The sequence below is a fragment of the Thermobia domestica genome, chromosome 4, assembly GCF_964235325.1.
Source record: "Thermobia domestica chromosome 4, izTheDome1.hap1.1, whole genome shotgun sequence".
Taxonomy (NCBI): Eukaryota; Metazoa; Arthropoda; class Insecta; order Zygentoma; family Lepismatidae; genus Thermobia; species Thermobia domestica.
In genome coordinates, this window is record NC_137457.1 from 327,598,998 (window position 1) to 327,614,133 (window position 15,136).

The window sequence follows — 15,136 nt, forward strand, 5'->3', positions numbered from 1 at the left end:
GCACAGTTTAAAACCTGTAGAAGTTAATAAGAAAATTTAATTCTTTATTAAGTTCGTTCTGGTAAGACTCTTGGAACATTTTCAACTGGTTTTGTTTTGAAGCACATCCCTGATAGAAAGATCAAAAATTAATGTCCTTGGTCAACGTTGCAAAAGTGTTTTAGTGGCTTCTACAAAACAGAAGAAACCAAATATTGTTTAGGTTTATCATAATTTTCTTCCAACAAACTGGGACATAGTTACGGAGACTCACTGGAGCAGATTATCCAAGAAAATGTACTACTAGGTAGTCTAAAAAGTTAGTGTCCCAAATCTCAAGGTGTACGAGTCGTAGCGGGTCAGGTCTAACGTCATTTGATACCTGATGGTTTGAGTTACTAGATGTGCAAAACGAATCAGAATTCTTAGAATCATTACCTAAGGTTTTGCATCGTCAAGATAAGAGAACTTTCCATAAAATTGCGCTACATTTTACAATTAGTTCTGTTTATGGGTAAGTTAAGTTATCAAAAGTAACAGCCAAAAGATGGTTTAGTCCGATGTCCAAGATGTTCCTCGCCGTTGGACACCAATCACAGCAAACGTGGACGATATTTTGGCAAAAATCGAGCATAAACAGTACAAAAGTCCAGCATAAATGGCATATAAAGTGCTATGATATTGCCAATCACCTAATCATCCGTCACCAAACAATGTTAAATCATTTGAAGAAAGGAGGTTACAAAAAGAACCGTGCCACATGATCTGACTCAAAACATTCACTCGATAGAACTTCTATCTGCGAATCTCTACTGAAACATAACGAACACGATTCATTTCTGAAGCAGTTTATCAGGACTGACGAGAAATGGATACCCTACTGCAATAACGTACAAAAAACATCGTACTGAAACGAGAAGCTCCAAACACTGACGTCCAGGAAAGTTAAACCAATTGTTCTATGTACTTTATTATTATACTCATGAAACAATTCTTGTAATACATTTTTATCCATTTATATGTTCCTTGAGTAATAATTTTTTTTCCACATGTTTTCTTTAAGAGTTCTGTTCAAACGTTCTACGATATGTTATTTTACGAAGACACATGTTCAAACTTGAAAAATTCACAAAATATCATCCATCTATGACTTACGGTTCCCGAGATACAGCTCCTTAAATCTACCGAAATCCAAACTTTATTTTTCAATATCTGGGGAATGGCGGCCAGTTGGCCAGTAGCCACCAGTTACTGTTTGGTACCAAAATGTTCACCATCCTCTTAGGTACTGATCAACACCAATATCATCTCTATTACTTAAGGTTCCCTAGATATGACTCCTTAAATCTCCCGAAATCCAAACTTTTTTTTTTTCCAATATCTGGGGAACGGTGGCCAGTTGGCCACCATCCTCTTAGATACTGACGAACACCAATATCATCTCTCTATGACTTAAGGTTCCCGAGATATGACTCCTTAAATCTCCCGATATCGAAACTTTTTTGACAATATCTCGAAGAGTGACGCGAAAAATTTCATCACTTCTTTCAGATAGTTTTTGATACTTCATCGAATGGATAATAAAACATTTGAAAATCATTCTTATAAAATTTTATTTTAGAAAAAAAAACAAAACAATTTGTTGGGCATCCAACTAATCTGCTATAAACAATTCTAATACTACAATACCATTTTAATTTATAACTTCTTTTCTCATATAACTTAACTAATATATACTATGATAATATTTTTTTTTATAAATGTATCAATTGTATGATCACAGAATATTTGAGCATTAAACATAAAACCATTCATCATATAAAACCATTCTTATATTTTGTGTAATTTCATTTTATTTCACATTAAAGTCAAAGTAAATACGGTTTTGTCACCATTCTTTTTCTCGTACTAAACGGAGGAGGTGCAAACGGAATTTTATATGCCTCTTTTATAAAATCAAAATTATATTATTTTATGTTTATAACAAAGGATTAGGCCTCCAATACCATTAGCTAAACACTTGTCAGCTGTCAATCATAACATTATCAAAGGTCAAGACATTTGTTCATTGATTCCTGGACAAGGAATTTTAGGTGCAAAATTTTAGTTAAAAAAGGTGTAAACTATATAAATACATAGAAACAGCACTTAAACTAATCAAATCATATATAAGAACACAAAATTCACTGATGTATTAAAAAGTCTGTCTAAAATAAATCTCAGAACATACTGTTATTAAAGTCACAAGTCCAGAAAACTGTTAAAACACGTAACATTTCACATTTCATTCTTCCTATGTTCCTTTTTTTCAGTGATGCTGTATCTCGGTCACTAAGTAAAGTTCGTGTAAAGCGCAAGAGACCCCGGTTCAATTCTTCATGGGTGATCATGTGGTTCGAATCCCACGTTTAGCTGCAGGTCCATGTCTTATATAGCCTCAGTGCTAAACGAGGCACTTAAGTCCAAATCAGCTCATCCGAGCACTACGTAAATGTTTGTACGTACAAAAGCACTCAACAATACCTATTTGTGACAGCCGTGATTGCTTACTTTGATAGTGTCACCTCCCATCGAATTGAAGCAAAGCTTTCTACTCAATAGGTTTTCCTTAACGGAACTACATTGAAGCCTAAATAATGTGATGTCGCACACACACACTCGAAGTTCCTTGTTTAATTATTACAGAAATAAAACAGAAAAAAAAAGCCCAAAATAGTTATTAAAATGGCGAAAATTGTTGACGTTGACAATATACAGTTAGGGGTGTAACAGATGAAAAAGCGCACTGTAAACCTTCTAAAGGATATTTCAGAGCCTACAAAACTGACTTAAGGAAACATGTCTCTTTGGAAATCAAAAAGGTCGCCCTTTTATACAATCACCGCCACCTGACCATTGACAACTCAGACATCTGACATGCTTCCAACTTCAGGTGTTTCTATTAAATCGAATATATATATATATAATAATGACTAGTAAAATTTATTGCTGCAAAATAACTCATTTTTATGTCTGGGCTACAAATAGTTCAATTCTACTACTTTTGGAGAGCAACCTCGCTACTTTTTAATCTTCAGATCAGGAAACACCGCACGCGATAGCTACAAGACCAGCGAGGAGGCCTGATAAAAGAATTGGATGAATGAAAAGAGACGGGAGAGATCCAGAAACATCGCAATTTCGGATGCACTGATAACTGAACCACGGACTGAATCACAAAGCCACCTGTGAAACAAGTTCGTTAAAGAGTTTAACGTCCCATTTTAAACCACCACGCCTATACGAGACGAATCTATAATTTAAAAAGTGATGCAAGTAAAATGAGCTGCTGCCAGGAATCGAAGCTACGCCTCCCGCAACGAAAACCAGAGTACTAGGGACTCCCCCACGAAGGACACATGAAATAACATCGAGGCAAGAAGAAAAGCTGATCACTGTCCTACTAGAAGACTACATTTTGATTCCTCTTTAATCCAGACCATCAGTTTCTTTTTTCCGACAATACTTTGCTTTTATATTTTACAGAGTACACGATTAAAAATGGTGATAAAACCAACCTTTAAAATTCATACAAACTGGCCACATTCTAAAAAACAAATGTTGACTAGTAAAATACATGGTCTTTCTCTTCATTAAAAAATACTGACAAGTTTTCCCACTTTTGTTTCTAGCATCACTACCATTAGAACCATGCCTGCTTCTTTCCATTTATTTTAGACAGCTTATTCCGAGCTATTCTGTCAAAGAACAGCAGCCCTGACGCTCGCTCGATACTCTCTGGTGGAACCTGGAAATAAAACAAAATTTCAAGCAGTAGTACACAACTTTTTCACGATACACCTGACTTCCAAGGTCAGTGAAAGCCCTGAATATAAACTGTCATTTTTAAAAATAGGTTTGCCCCTTTTTTTTGCTTTCTTTCTTTTTTTTCCTTTTTTTTTGTCACAACTGCTGCTCTTTATACATAATACAAGAAGTTATGCAATCTGAAAAAAAATACGAATTATGGGTTGTATAAATACGCGGGACAGCATGTTCATTTAGTATCGAAGCAAAGAAAACTTTTCCAGATCTGTAACCAGGGCTGCCAGGTTGAGCTGAAGGCAAGCCCGAGGACTATAGGAATTTGTCTAAGTAGGAACAAATATTTGAAACTACAGGATGTTTTGCACACTGTAATCACCGTTACTTCTAATACTTATAACCACTGGTACTACGATTACTACTAAGGAAACTAAATGAAAATATGTTAGTAATTTAGACGCCTATGTTATTATTCATATTTTTTAGAATTTCTCGCTGTGTCAAAAAGAGTTCTACTTTCTATAACCGTTATGTGGAAATCGTCATAGATCACTCATTTTCAATTTCATCTGCAATATATTTTTCACCCATCGGAAGTTTTGTTTCTATTATCTGACTATTTCACCCTAAAGCTTTAACTACAGTAAACACTCCGTTCGACATGTGCATTACTGACTCATATAACGATAACATACTTCATTTCATTTTGAACAGATTTGATACACCTGCTTTGTCGAAAAACGCACTATATAATTTACAACAATTATCTTTTATACCAAGTACTGATATTACAAACAAAACTCATTGCTCCACCGACATTAACTGCAAGTTTCATCCCCACCTTTGTCAAATTTTAAATGAAAACAGTGTTGCTGCAGTGTAATAATTCAAGGCGCAGCGTAACAATGAAAAAGAAATTATTTTTTGTAACAATCCTTGTAGCTAACTGCTGTGGATATAAGTAGTCTGGCGAGAAGTGACAAAAAAAAGTAGCACTGTCCTTATACAAAAAGTAATAACTATTCTCGATATATTCTGTGCTGAAAAAGTTTTTGTTATGACAATTGTCGTATGACCGAGGAAAATATCCAAATTTACTATATCTTGTCCAGTTCCAAATGCATATTAAGAAGAGTCTCAAATGTTAAAAATGTTAATTTAATCTTTTTAAAAATCAATCCATAGGAATTCTTCAGATAAGTAATTTTAAATAGGAAAGCTATTATTTGTTAAAAAAGCAAAATGGTGGATACCATATGACGAATTAAATATGAAAAATAATCAGATTTCAATAAAAATTGGTATATAAGTTTCCTGTCAGATTTCGAATTTAATTATTACTTAAAAAAAATGAAACGCCGGATTCGATATGACGTTCTTGAAATAACTAAATAATAATTCGATCACAAGAAATACTGGTACAGTGAAACCTCCGTTAAGGGCATCTCTATAATACAGACAGATTTTTTTGTCCCGGCAAAAATATGTTTTCTTATAGAACAAAACACCCCTTTTTACGGACACTCTCAGATACGGACGCGGACAGTCCTTTTTTCTCCAAACGTTTCAATAATCTCTTCGCAACGGACAGGAATTATTCTCGGTTCTGCAATATATTACAGTAAAGAGAAAGTCTTTTCCCCACAAGTGTATCTATCATGAGTCTAGACCTGGTGAACCATCAAACAGAACATCTTCAAGCTGAACTTAAAATTTTTCTACCTGCAATAAATTGCTTTCTGGTGGAAATCCTAGAAAACCTTCAATACCTTCATGCAGGGTCAGTCGTATGGCCAAGAATTCTATGCGAACTATCTTCCCTTCCCTAACAAATTTAGTCCTTTTTTCTCTGGACTTTTCATCTTTCCCGACAATTTCATAGATAACAAAACAAACATTGCTTGTTTTACAATAGCATTTTCAAGAAATGTTTCCTCTCTTACTTCTTTGGAAAAGCAACATTTTTCTTTTACTTATGATACTGGAACAAGTCTGGGTTGGAGTTTTCCGGGCTTCCTTTTTCACTTTCTCTAAGAGGATATTCTTTGTGATTGGTGCTGTGTCAATAAACATATACACTCTCAATACCTTGCCTTCTCATCCATTCCGTGAATGAAGATACCGCGCCAGTGCACAAACACACATGTTTCTTCCGATTCACAGAACACACTTGCTATGAATTTTAATACCCTTATACAGGAAAAAACATACCTTTTTCGCTAAGCATATTATTTAACAGAAATGAATGTCTCCTTCATCCGTCCCAGTAATTCAAATAGTACTAAATAGAGTATTTTCATATTGAATTTTACATATTTACGCTCATACATAATGTATTTTCTGTATATTACTGCATACAATTACCGTTGTGAGAAATCAAATTTCCGTAACCTCTCAGTAACGGACAAAAATTCATGTCCCATTGGTGTCTGTTATTCAGAGAAGACGCGTAAGAAATTCCACTGTACTAAGAAATTTCCGAGATCGCTGATTTTGAGTTTTAAATATGTTAATGAGGAAATAATTTCATGCTACTTTCTATTGAATATTTTTGTTTATTTTAATTGTCAAAAAGAAAGCATGCAATGCGCGACTAAGCGAATTTATGCATCACTGCATATAAATTTTAATTTGTATAAAAAAAGATACAGCGGAAGAGGGATCAGATACTTTTTGTTTTAAAACTGTTTGAGAGTGAATTCTCCTGGGATTTAAACTGGAAACCATAAAAAACGACATTCTAAATGCTCGCTCGAACAATTTAGAAACAATCAAATTTTATTGTATTTTACTTATATAGTTGAAATTTACTTACTTGTAGAAGTTAGAGTACATTGAAAATAAAAAGAAAATAATAATAATAATAATAATAATAAAAATAAAATAACTACGAACAGAAGGAAATTGAACGCGACCGAAAACTGTGCTTTATTTGCTTTCTAAGCGAGAACCTGATGTGACGAGTTCGACGCTCAAATTGAAATACCCAAGTATGTGCCTCTGGTTTTCAAAAATGATCATATCTAATGGTAAAAATAGCAATCAAATCTAATTAGTTAGATTCTTAAAAGTCTCCATATCGGAACGCCAAATCACGAAGTTTCGGCCATGTTTCTGATAACTGAGACTAGCATTCGGCATCCCAGCCTGTAATCTAATGATGTATAGGAGACCATCGTCATCTATATCTTCTGCTATTAATGAGATTTGTCATGTGCTCTGTTTCAGTGCATTTAGAGTTTAATGTGCTTAAATAATACAAAGGATTTTTGATAATATACGAGGGACTGTCAAAAAGATCCCGGAATTTTGCTGTAGCTCTTTATTATCACAATTATAAGTAAGTATACATTTACTTAATCAACTTCAAATTAGGCATCTTCGGAACACACACATTTGCTCCACTGCTTCTGCCATTGCTGAAAACATCGACGGAAGTCCTATTTTGGTATCTTCTGAAGTTCGGCCGTCGCGTGGTTTTGATCTTCTCTACGGTGGCAAAACAGATCCCGGTGATGTTTCCTTAAAGCACTGTCCCCGTAAGCTGTTTTTAAGGCTATCGAAGCACATTCCTCCATTTTGCACATGCATTTGATGTTTTTGCGCGTTGCTCGAATTGTGACGACATTGCTCTAACTGATCTTCAGACACTCCTCCGTTCAGCCCAGCCCCCACCAAGTGAACTTTGTGGTGGACAAACACCATGTGTGTGGGTTTCCACGGGGTTCTTCCGTTTCCTCCCACTTTCTTCATTCCACCATTTCACTCATCTCTCATCATCACCGTCTCCTTTAGCCTCACCGGCATAAGCGTGGGACGTAAAACTCACAAGATTTCATTTCATTTTTTCCCTCTGTTCAGCTTCGCTACTCATACAGTTTGGTATGAGCTGTCCACACCTGTCAAGTTCATAATTAGGTAACCTAAAGATTGTACTGTACAAGATTCATTATAGTTAGACCACTAATACCGAAACTACATCATCATTCCGGGAACATTTTGGCTGCCCCTCGTATATGCGTAGAGTACAATTGTTTTCAAAGTTTTTGATTCTTTAAAGTTCTAACAGTTCCAGAGAAGACAATCTGAACGAAAATAGATAACAACTATAGTGAATGCATACCATTTGATTTCTTCTGTTGAAAACAGGGTTCTACAGGAATTATAACTGTGTGGAGAAGAGATCAAAGCACCAGGGGAATTATAACTGTGTGGAGAAGAGATCAAAACACCAGGGTAATTATAACTGTGTGGAGAAGAGATCAAAGCACCAGGGGAATTATAACTGTGTGGAGAAGAGATCAAAACACCAGGGGAATTATAACTGTGTGGAGAAGAGATCAAAACATCAGGGGAATTATAACTGTGTGGAGAAGAGATCAAAACACCAGGGGAATTATAACTGTGTGGAGAAGAGATCAAAGCACCAGGGGAATTATAACTGTGTGGAGAAGAGATCAAAGCACCAGGGGAATTATAACTGTGTGCAGAAGAGAACAAAACACCAGGGGAATTATAACTGTGTGGAGAAGAGATCAAAACACCAGGGTAATTATAACTGTGTGGAGAAGAGATCAAAGCACCAGGGTAATTATAACTGTGTGGAGAAGAGATCAAAACACCAGGGGAATTATAACTGTGTGGAGAAGAGATCAAAGCACCAGGGGAATTATAACTGTGTGGAGAAGAGATCAAAACACCAGGGGAATTATAACTGTGTGGAGAAGAGATCAAAACACCAGGGGAATTATAACTGTGTGGAGAAGAGATCAAAGCACCAGGGGAATTATAACTGTGTGGAGAAGAGATCAAAGCACCAGGGGAATTATAACTGTGTGGAGAAGAGATCAAAGCACCAGGGGAATTATAACTGTGTGGAGAAGAGATCAAAGCACCAGGGGAATTATAACTGTGTGCAGAAGAGAACAAAACACCAGGGGAATTATAACTGTGTGCAGAAGAGAACAAAACACCAGGGTAATTATAACTGTGTGGAGAAGAGATCAAAACACCAGGGTAATTATAACTGTGTGGAGAAGAGATCAAAGCACCAGGGTAATTATAACTGTGTGGAGAAGAGATCAAAACACCAGGGGAATTATAACTGTGTGGAGAAGAGATCAAAGCACCAGGGGAATTATAACTGTGTGGAGAAGAGATCAAAGCACCAGGGGAATTATAACTGTGTGGAGAAGAGATCAAAGCACCAGGGGAATTATAACTGTGTGCAGAAGAGAACAAAACACCAGGGGAATTATAACTGTGTGGAGAAGAGATCAAAACACCAGGGTAATTATAACTGTGTGGAGAAGAGATCAAAACATCAGGGGAATTATAACTGTGTGGAGAAGAGAACAAAACACCAGGGGAATTATAACTGTGTGGAGAAGAGATCAAAACACCAGGGGAATTATAACTGTGTGCAGAAGAGATCAAAGCACCAGGGGAATTATAACTGTGTGCAGAAGAGATCAAAGCACCAGGGGAATTATAACTGTGTGCAGAAGAGAACAAAACACCAGGGTAATTATAACTGTGTGCAGAAGAGAACAAAACACCAGGGTAATTATAACTGTGTGCAGAAGAGAACAAAACACCAGGGGAATTATAACTGTGTGGAGAAGAGATCAAAGCACCAGGGGAATTATAACTGTGTGCAGAAGAGAACAAAACACCAGGGTAATTATAACTGTGTGCAGAAGAGATCAAAGCACCAGGGGAATTATAACTGTGTGCAGAAGAGAACAAAACACCAGGGGAATTATAACTGTGTGGAGAAGAGATCAAAGCACCAGGGGAATTATAACTGTGTGGAGAAGAGATCAAAGCACCAGGGGAATTATAACTGTGTGCAGAAGAGAACAAAACACCAGGGGAATTATAACTGTGTGCAGAAGAGAACAAAACACCAGGGGAATTATAACTGTGTGGAGAAGAGATCAAAACACCAGGGTAATTATAACTGTGTGGAGAAGAGATGAAAGCACCAGGGCAATTATAACTGTGTGGAGAAGAAATCAAAGCACCAGGGGAATTATAACTTTGTGGAGAAGAGATCAAAACACCAGGGTAATTATAACTGTGTGGAGAAGAGATCAAAGCACCAGGGTAATTATAACTGTGTGGAGAAGAGATCAAAACACCAGGGGAATTATAACTGTGTGGAGAAGAGATCAAAACATCAGGGGAATTATAACTGTGTGGAGAAGAGATCAAAACACCAGGGGAATTATAACTGTGTGGAGAAGAGATCAAAGCACCAGGGGAATTATAACTGTGTGGAGAAGAGATCAAAGCACCAGGGGAATTATAACTGTGTGCAGAAGAGAACAAAACACCAGGGGAATTATAACTGTGTGGAGAAGAGATCAAAACACCAGGGTAATTAAACTGTGTGGAGAAGAGATCAAAGCACCAGGGTAATTATAACTGTGTGGAGAAGAGATCAAAACACCAGGGGAATTATAACTGTGTGGAGAAGAGATCAAAGCACCAGGGGAATTATAACTGTGTGGAGAAGAGATCAAAACACCAGGGGAATTATAACTGTGTGGAGAAGAGATCAAAATACCAGGGGAATTATAACTGTGTGGAGAAGAGATCAAAGCATCAGGGGAATTATAACTGTGTGGAGAAGAGATCAAAGCACCAGGGGAATTATAACTGTGTGGAGAAGAGATCAAAACACCAGGGTAATTATAACTGTGTGGAGAAGAGATCAAAGCACCAGGGGAATTATAACTGTGTGGAGAAGAGATCAAAACACCAGGGGAATTATAACTGTGTGGAGAAGAGATCAAAACATCAGGGGAATTATAACTGTGTGAAGAAGAGATCAAAACACCAGGGGAATTATAACTGTGTGGAGAAGAGATCAAAACACCAGGGGAATTATAACTGTGTGGAGAAGAGATCAAAGCATCAGGGGAATTATAACTGTGTGGAGAAGAGATCAAAGCACCAGGGGAATTATAACTGTGTGGAGAAGAGATCAAAACACCAGGGCAATTATAACTGTGTGGAGAAGAGATCAAAGCACCAGGGGAATTATAACTGTGTGGAGAAGAGATCAAAGCACCAAGGGAATTATAACTGTGTGGAGAAGAGATCAAAACATCAGGGGAATTATAACTGTGTGGAGAAGAGATCAAAACACCAGGGGAATTATAACTGTGTGCAGAAGAGATCAAAACACCAGGGGAATTATAACTGTGTGGAGAAGAGATCAAAGCACCAGGGGAATTATAACTGTGTGGAGAAGAGATCAAAGCACCAGGGGAATTATAACTGTGTGGAGAAGAGATCAAAACACCAGGGTAATTATAACTGTGTGGAGAAGAGATCAAAGCACCAGGGGAATTATAACTGTGTGGAGAAGAGATCAAAACACCAGGGTAATTATAACTGTGTGGAGAAGAGATCAAAACATCAGGGGAATTATAACTGTGTGGAGAAGAGATCAAAACACCAGGGGAATTATAACTGTGTGGAGAAGAGATCAAAACACCAGGGGAATTATAACTGTGTGGAGAAGAGATCAAAGCATCAGGGGAATTATAACTGTGTGGAGAAGAGATCAAAACACCAGGGGAATTATAACTGTGTGGAGAAGAGATCAAAACACCAGGGGAATTATAACTGTGTGGAGAAGAGATCAAAGCACCAGGGGAATTATAACTGTGTGGAGAAGAGATCAAAACACCAGGGGAATTATAACTGTGTGGAGAAGAGATCAAAACATCAGGGGAATTATAACTGTGTGGAGAAGAGATCAAAACACCAGGGGAATTATAACTGTGTGGAGAAGAGATCAAAACACCAGGGGAATTATAACTGTGTGGAGAAGAGATCAAAGCATCAGGGGAATTATAACTGTGTGGAGAAGAGATCAAAGCACCAGGGGAATTATAACTGTGTGGAGAAGAGATCAAAACACCAGGGCAATTATAACTGTGTGGAGAAGAGATCAAAGCACCAAGGGAATTATAACTGTGTGGAGAAGAGATCAAAGCACCAAGGGAATTATAACTGTGTGGAGAAGAGATCAAAACATCAGGGGAATTATAACTGTGTGCAGAAGAGATCAAAGCACCAGGGGAATTATAACTGTGTGCAGAAGAGATCAAAACACCAGGGGAATTATAACTGTGTGGAGAAGAGATCAAAGCACCAGGGGAATTATAACTGTGTGGAGAAGAGATCAAAGCACTAGGGGAATTATAACTGTGTGGAGAAGAGATCAAAACACCAGGGGAATTATAACTGTGTGGAGAAGAGATCAAAGCACCAGGGGAATTATAACTGTGTGGAGAAGAGATCAAAGCACCAGGGCAATTATAACTGTGTGGAGAAGAGATGAAAGCACCAGGGCAATTATAACTTTGTGGAGAAGAGATCAAAACACCAGGGGAATTATAACTGTGTGGAGAAGAGATCAAAACACCAGGGGAATTATAACTTTGTGGAGAAGAGATCAAAACACCAGGGGAATTATAACTGTGTGGAGAAGAGATCAAAACACCAGGGGAATTATAACTGTGTGGAGAAGAGATCAAAACACCAGGGGAATTATAACTGTGTGGAGAAGAGATCAAAGCACCAGGGCAATTATAACTGTGTGGAGAAGAGATCAAAACACCAGGGCAATTATAACTGTGTGGAGAAGAGATCAAAACACCAGGGGAATTATAACTGTGTGGAGAAGAGATCAAAACACCAGGGGAATTATAACTGTGTGGAGAAGAGATCAAAGAATCAGGGGAATTATAACTGTGTGGAGAAGAGATCAAAGCACCAGGGGAATTATAACTGTGTGCAGAAGAGAACAAAACACCAGGGGAATTATAACTGTGTGCAGAAGAGAACAAAACACCAGGGGAATTATAACTGTGTAGAGAAGAGATCAAAGCACCAGGGGAATTATAACTGTGTGGAGAAGAGATCAAAGCACCAGGGGAATTATAACTGTGTGGAGAAGAGATCAAAACACCAGGGGAATTATAACTGTGTGGAGAAGAGATCAAAGCACCAGGGGAATTATAACTGTGTGGAGAAGAGATCAAAGCACCAGGGGAATTATAACTGTGTGGAGAAGAGATCAAAACACCAGGGGAATTATAACTGTGTGGAGAAGAGATCAAAGCACCAGGGGAATTATAACTGTGTGGAGAAGAGATCAAAGCACCAGGGGAATTATAACTGTGTGGAGAAGAGATCAAAGCACCAGGGGAATTATAACTGTGTGGAGAAGAGATCAAAGCACCAGGGGAATTATAACTGTGTGGAGAAGAGATCAAAACACCAGGGCAATTATAACTGTGTGGAGAAGAGATCAAAACACCAGGGGAATTATAACTGTGTGGAGAAGAGATCAAAGCACCAGGGGAATTATAAGTGTGTGGAGAAGAGATCAAAGCACCAGGGGAATTATAAGTGTGTGGAGAAGAGATCAAAGCACCAGGGCAATTATAACTGTGTGGAGAAGAGATCAAAGCACCAGGGGAATTATAACTGTGTGGAGAAGAGATCAAAACACCAGGGGAATTATAACTGTGTGGAGAAGAGATCAAAACACCAACAACCGTTATTCTTCTCTGTGGTTTAGTGACCAGCGCGCACGCCTTTCGTACACGTGAGTATTAAAATCTGAACGCACTACGATGGTTCGGATTACAGTTTAAACTGTAGGTTCACGTCTCACACAAACTCGGTTATGAAAAGGGACGCTAAACTTGAAAGAAAAAGTTGGTGTCTGGCAACAAAACTTGAAACACCATATACCTGCCTGCAATGTTAGCACGCCTTCCATTTTCCGTTTCATGTCTACAGGTGTAATTGACAGGGTTAGTATTGGACTAAGGAAGTAGTTGGTCAGGTGTTATATATGGAGTATTGGACTGTATGGTTCAGAGATTTGGACATTACGGAAATTAGAAAAGGAATAGTGGAGAGCTTCGAAGTGTGGTGTTGGATGGAGATGGAGAAAATAAAATGGACAGAGTGAGTAACAAACGAAGATGTTTTAAAACGGGTAGGAGAGAAGAGAACGCTTTTAGGCAGCATCGTCCGTAGGAAGGCCAATTGGATTGGACACATCTTGCGAAGAAATTGTCTTTTTCATATCGCCATAACAGGAAAGATGGAAGGAAAGCGAAGAATAGGAAGAAGAACACAACTAATCAATGATTTGAAAAATAAAAGAAAATAATAAGAGTTAAAAGGAAAAGCTGAAGATCGAGGAATTCGGAAGACACATTTCCAGACCCAATTTTCTTAAAAACCTCATTATTTGCAGGACCTGCCAAAGGGCTCAATACTTAATAATAATAATAATAATAATAATAATAATAATAATAATAATAATAATAATAATAATAATAATAATAATACAGGTGTAAAACTTTCTTTTTCCTGGTTTATTAAAATCATTTTTCTCCTCTCTTTTCAGTTATGACTTGCTGGTTGTTTAAGCATCTCGGAAACTCGGTTTTGATAGACCAAGTTAGAGACAGAGAGATCAGTGTTGATGCGGGAGACAGAATAAGTTCGAAGACAGACTCGAGATCAGACATTGACGGACAAACACCGTACTCGTGGGTTTTCTCCGGGTTCTCCCGTTTCCTCCCACTTTCTTCATTCCACCATTTCACTCATCTCTCATCACCACCGTCTCTTTTAGCCTCACCGGCATAACCGTGGGACGTAAAACTTAAATATTTCATTTCATTTTTTTTCGAGATCAGATATATGGAGAACTTCGTTCGGCTAGGCGCTGTATCGAAGGGATCATCAGAAAAATTTGCCCGAGCGGTTAAGTTACGAAGAGTATTCATTGGAAAACAAAGAAGCCCGCTCTACGAACCTGTACCATCCGTTTGAGCCGTCTAGCTTTCCTGAGCCCAAGCAGAGACAAGTTTGTCCCGAAGCAATATCTTGTTACATGTTGAGCATCAGGAATACGTTTCATGACAAGTGAGAACTATACTTGACAAAATCTCAAATATCCCCGATTTTCTTTCCCTATTTTACCTTCCACCTTAAACCAAACCACTTAGCGTAGTGGTCCGATTTGTGGGCCTGAGCCGCTCCACGCCATCTGTTAGCAATTGGTGGAACTACGTCCAGGCCTAGCATCAAGCACGTGGCCCTGTCTCTAACCGGAGTATCGTGAGCTTTCTAGACCTAGTGGTCGTCACGTCTTTTGTTCACCTGACTTCGCAATTTGCCTCACGACGCTCGGTGGACACCAAAAATTGGGGAAGCACCGGCCAGGAATCGAACCCGGGACCACGTGGACATGAATCCAACGCTGTAGCTACTAGATTACGGTGTCCCCGTACCTACCACCTTAGTC

At 38.1% G+C, this 15,136-nt stretch overlaps 1 protein-coding gene across 1 annotated transcript in view; it reads right to left on the reverse strand.

Moving 5' to 3' along the window:
• Positions 1-1,600: 1,600 nt before the first annotated feature.
• The window catches only part of EndoG (endonuclease G, mitochondrial), a 31,719-nt gene continuing 18,183 nt past the window's right edge, over positions 1,601-15,136 (reverse strand). The window contains exon 5 of the mRNA XM_081756823.1: positions 1,601-3,766. Within this exon, the coding sequence (XP_081612949.1) occupies positions 3,662-3,766 (105 nt within the window). The 3' untranslated portion in view covers positions 1,601-3,661. The remainder of the gene's footprint in view (positions 3,767-15,136) is intronic.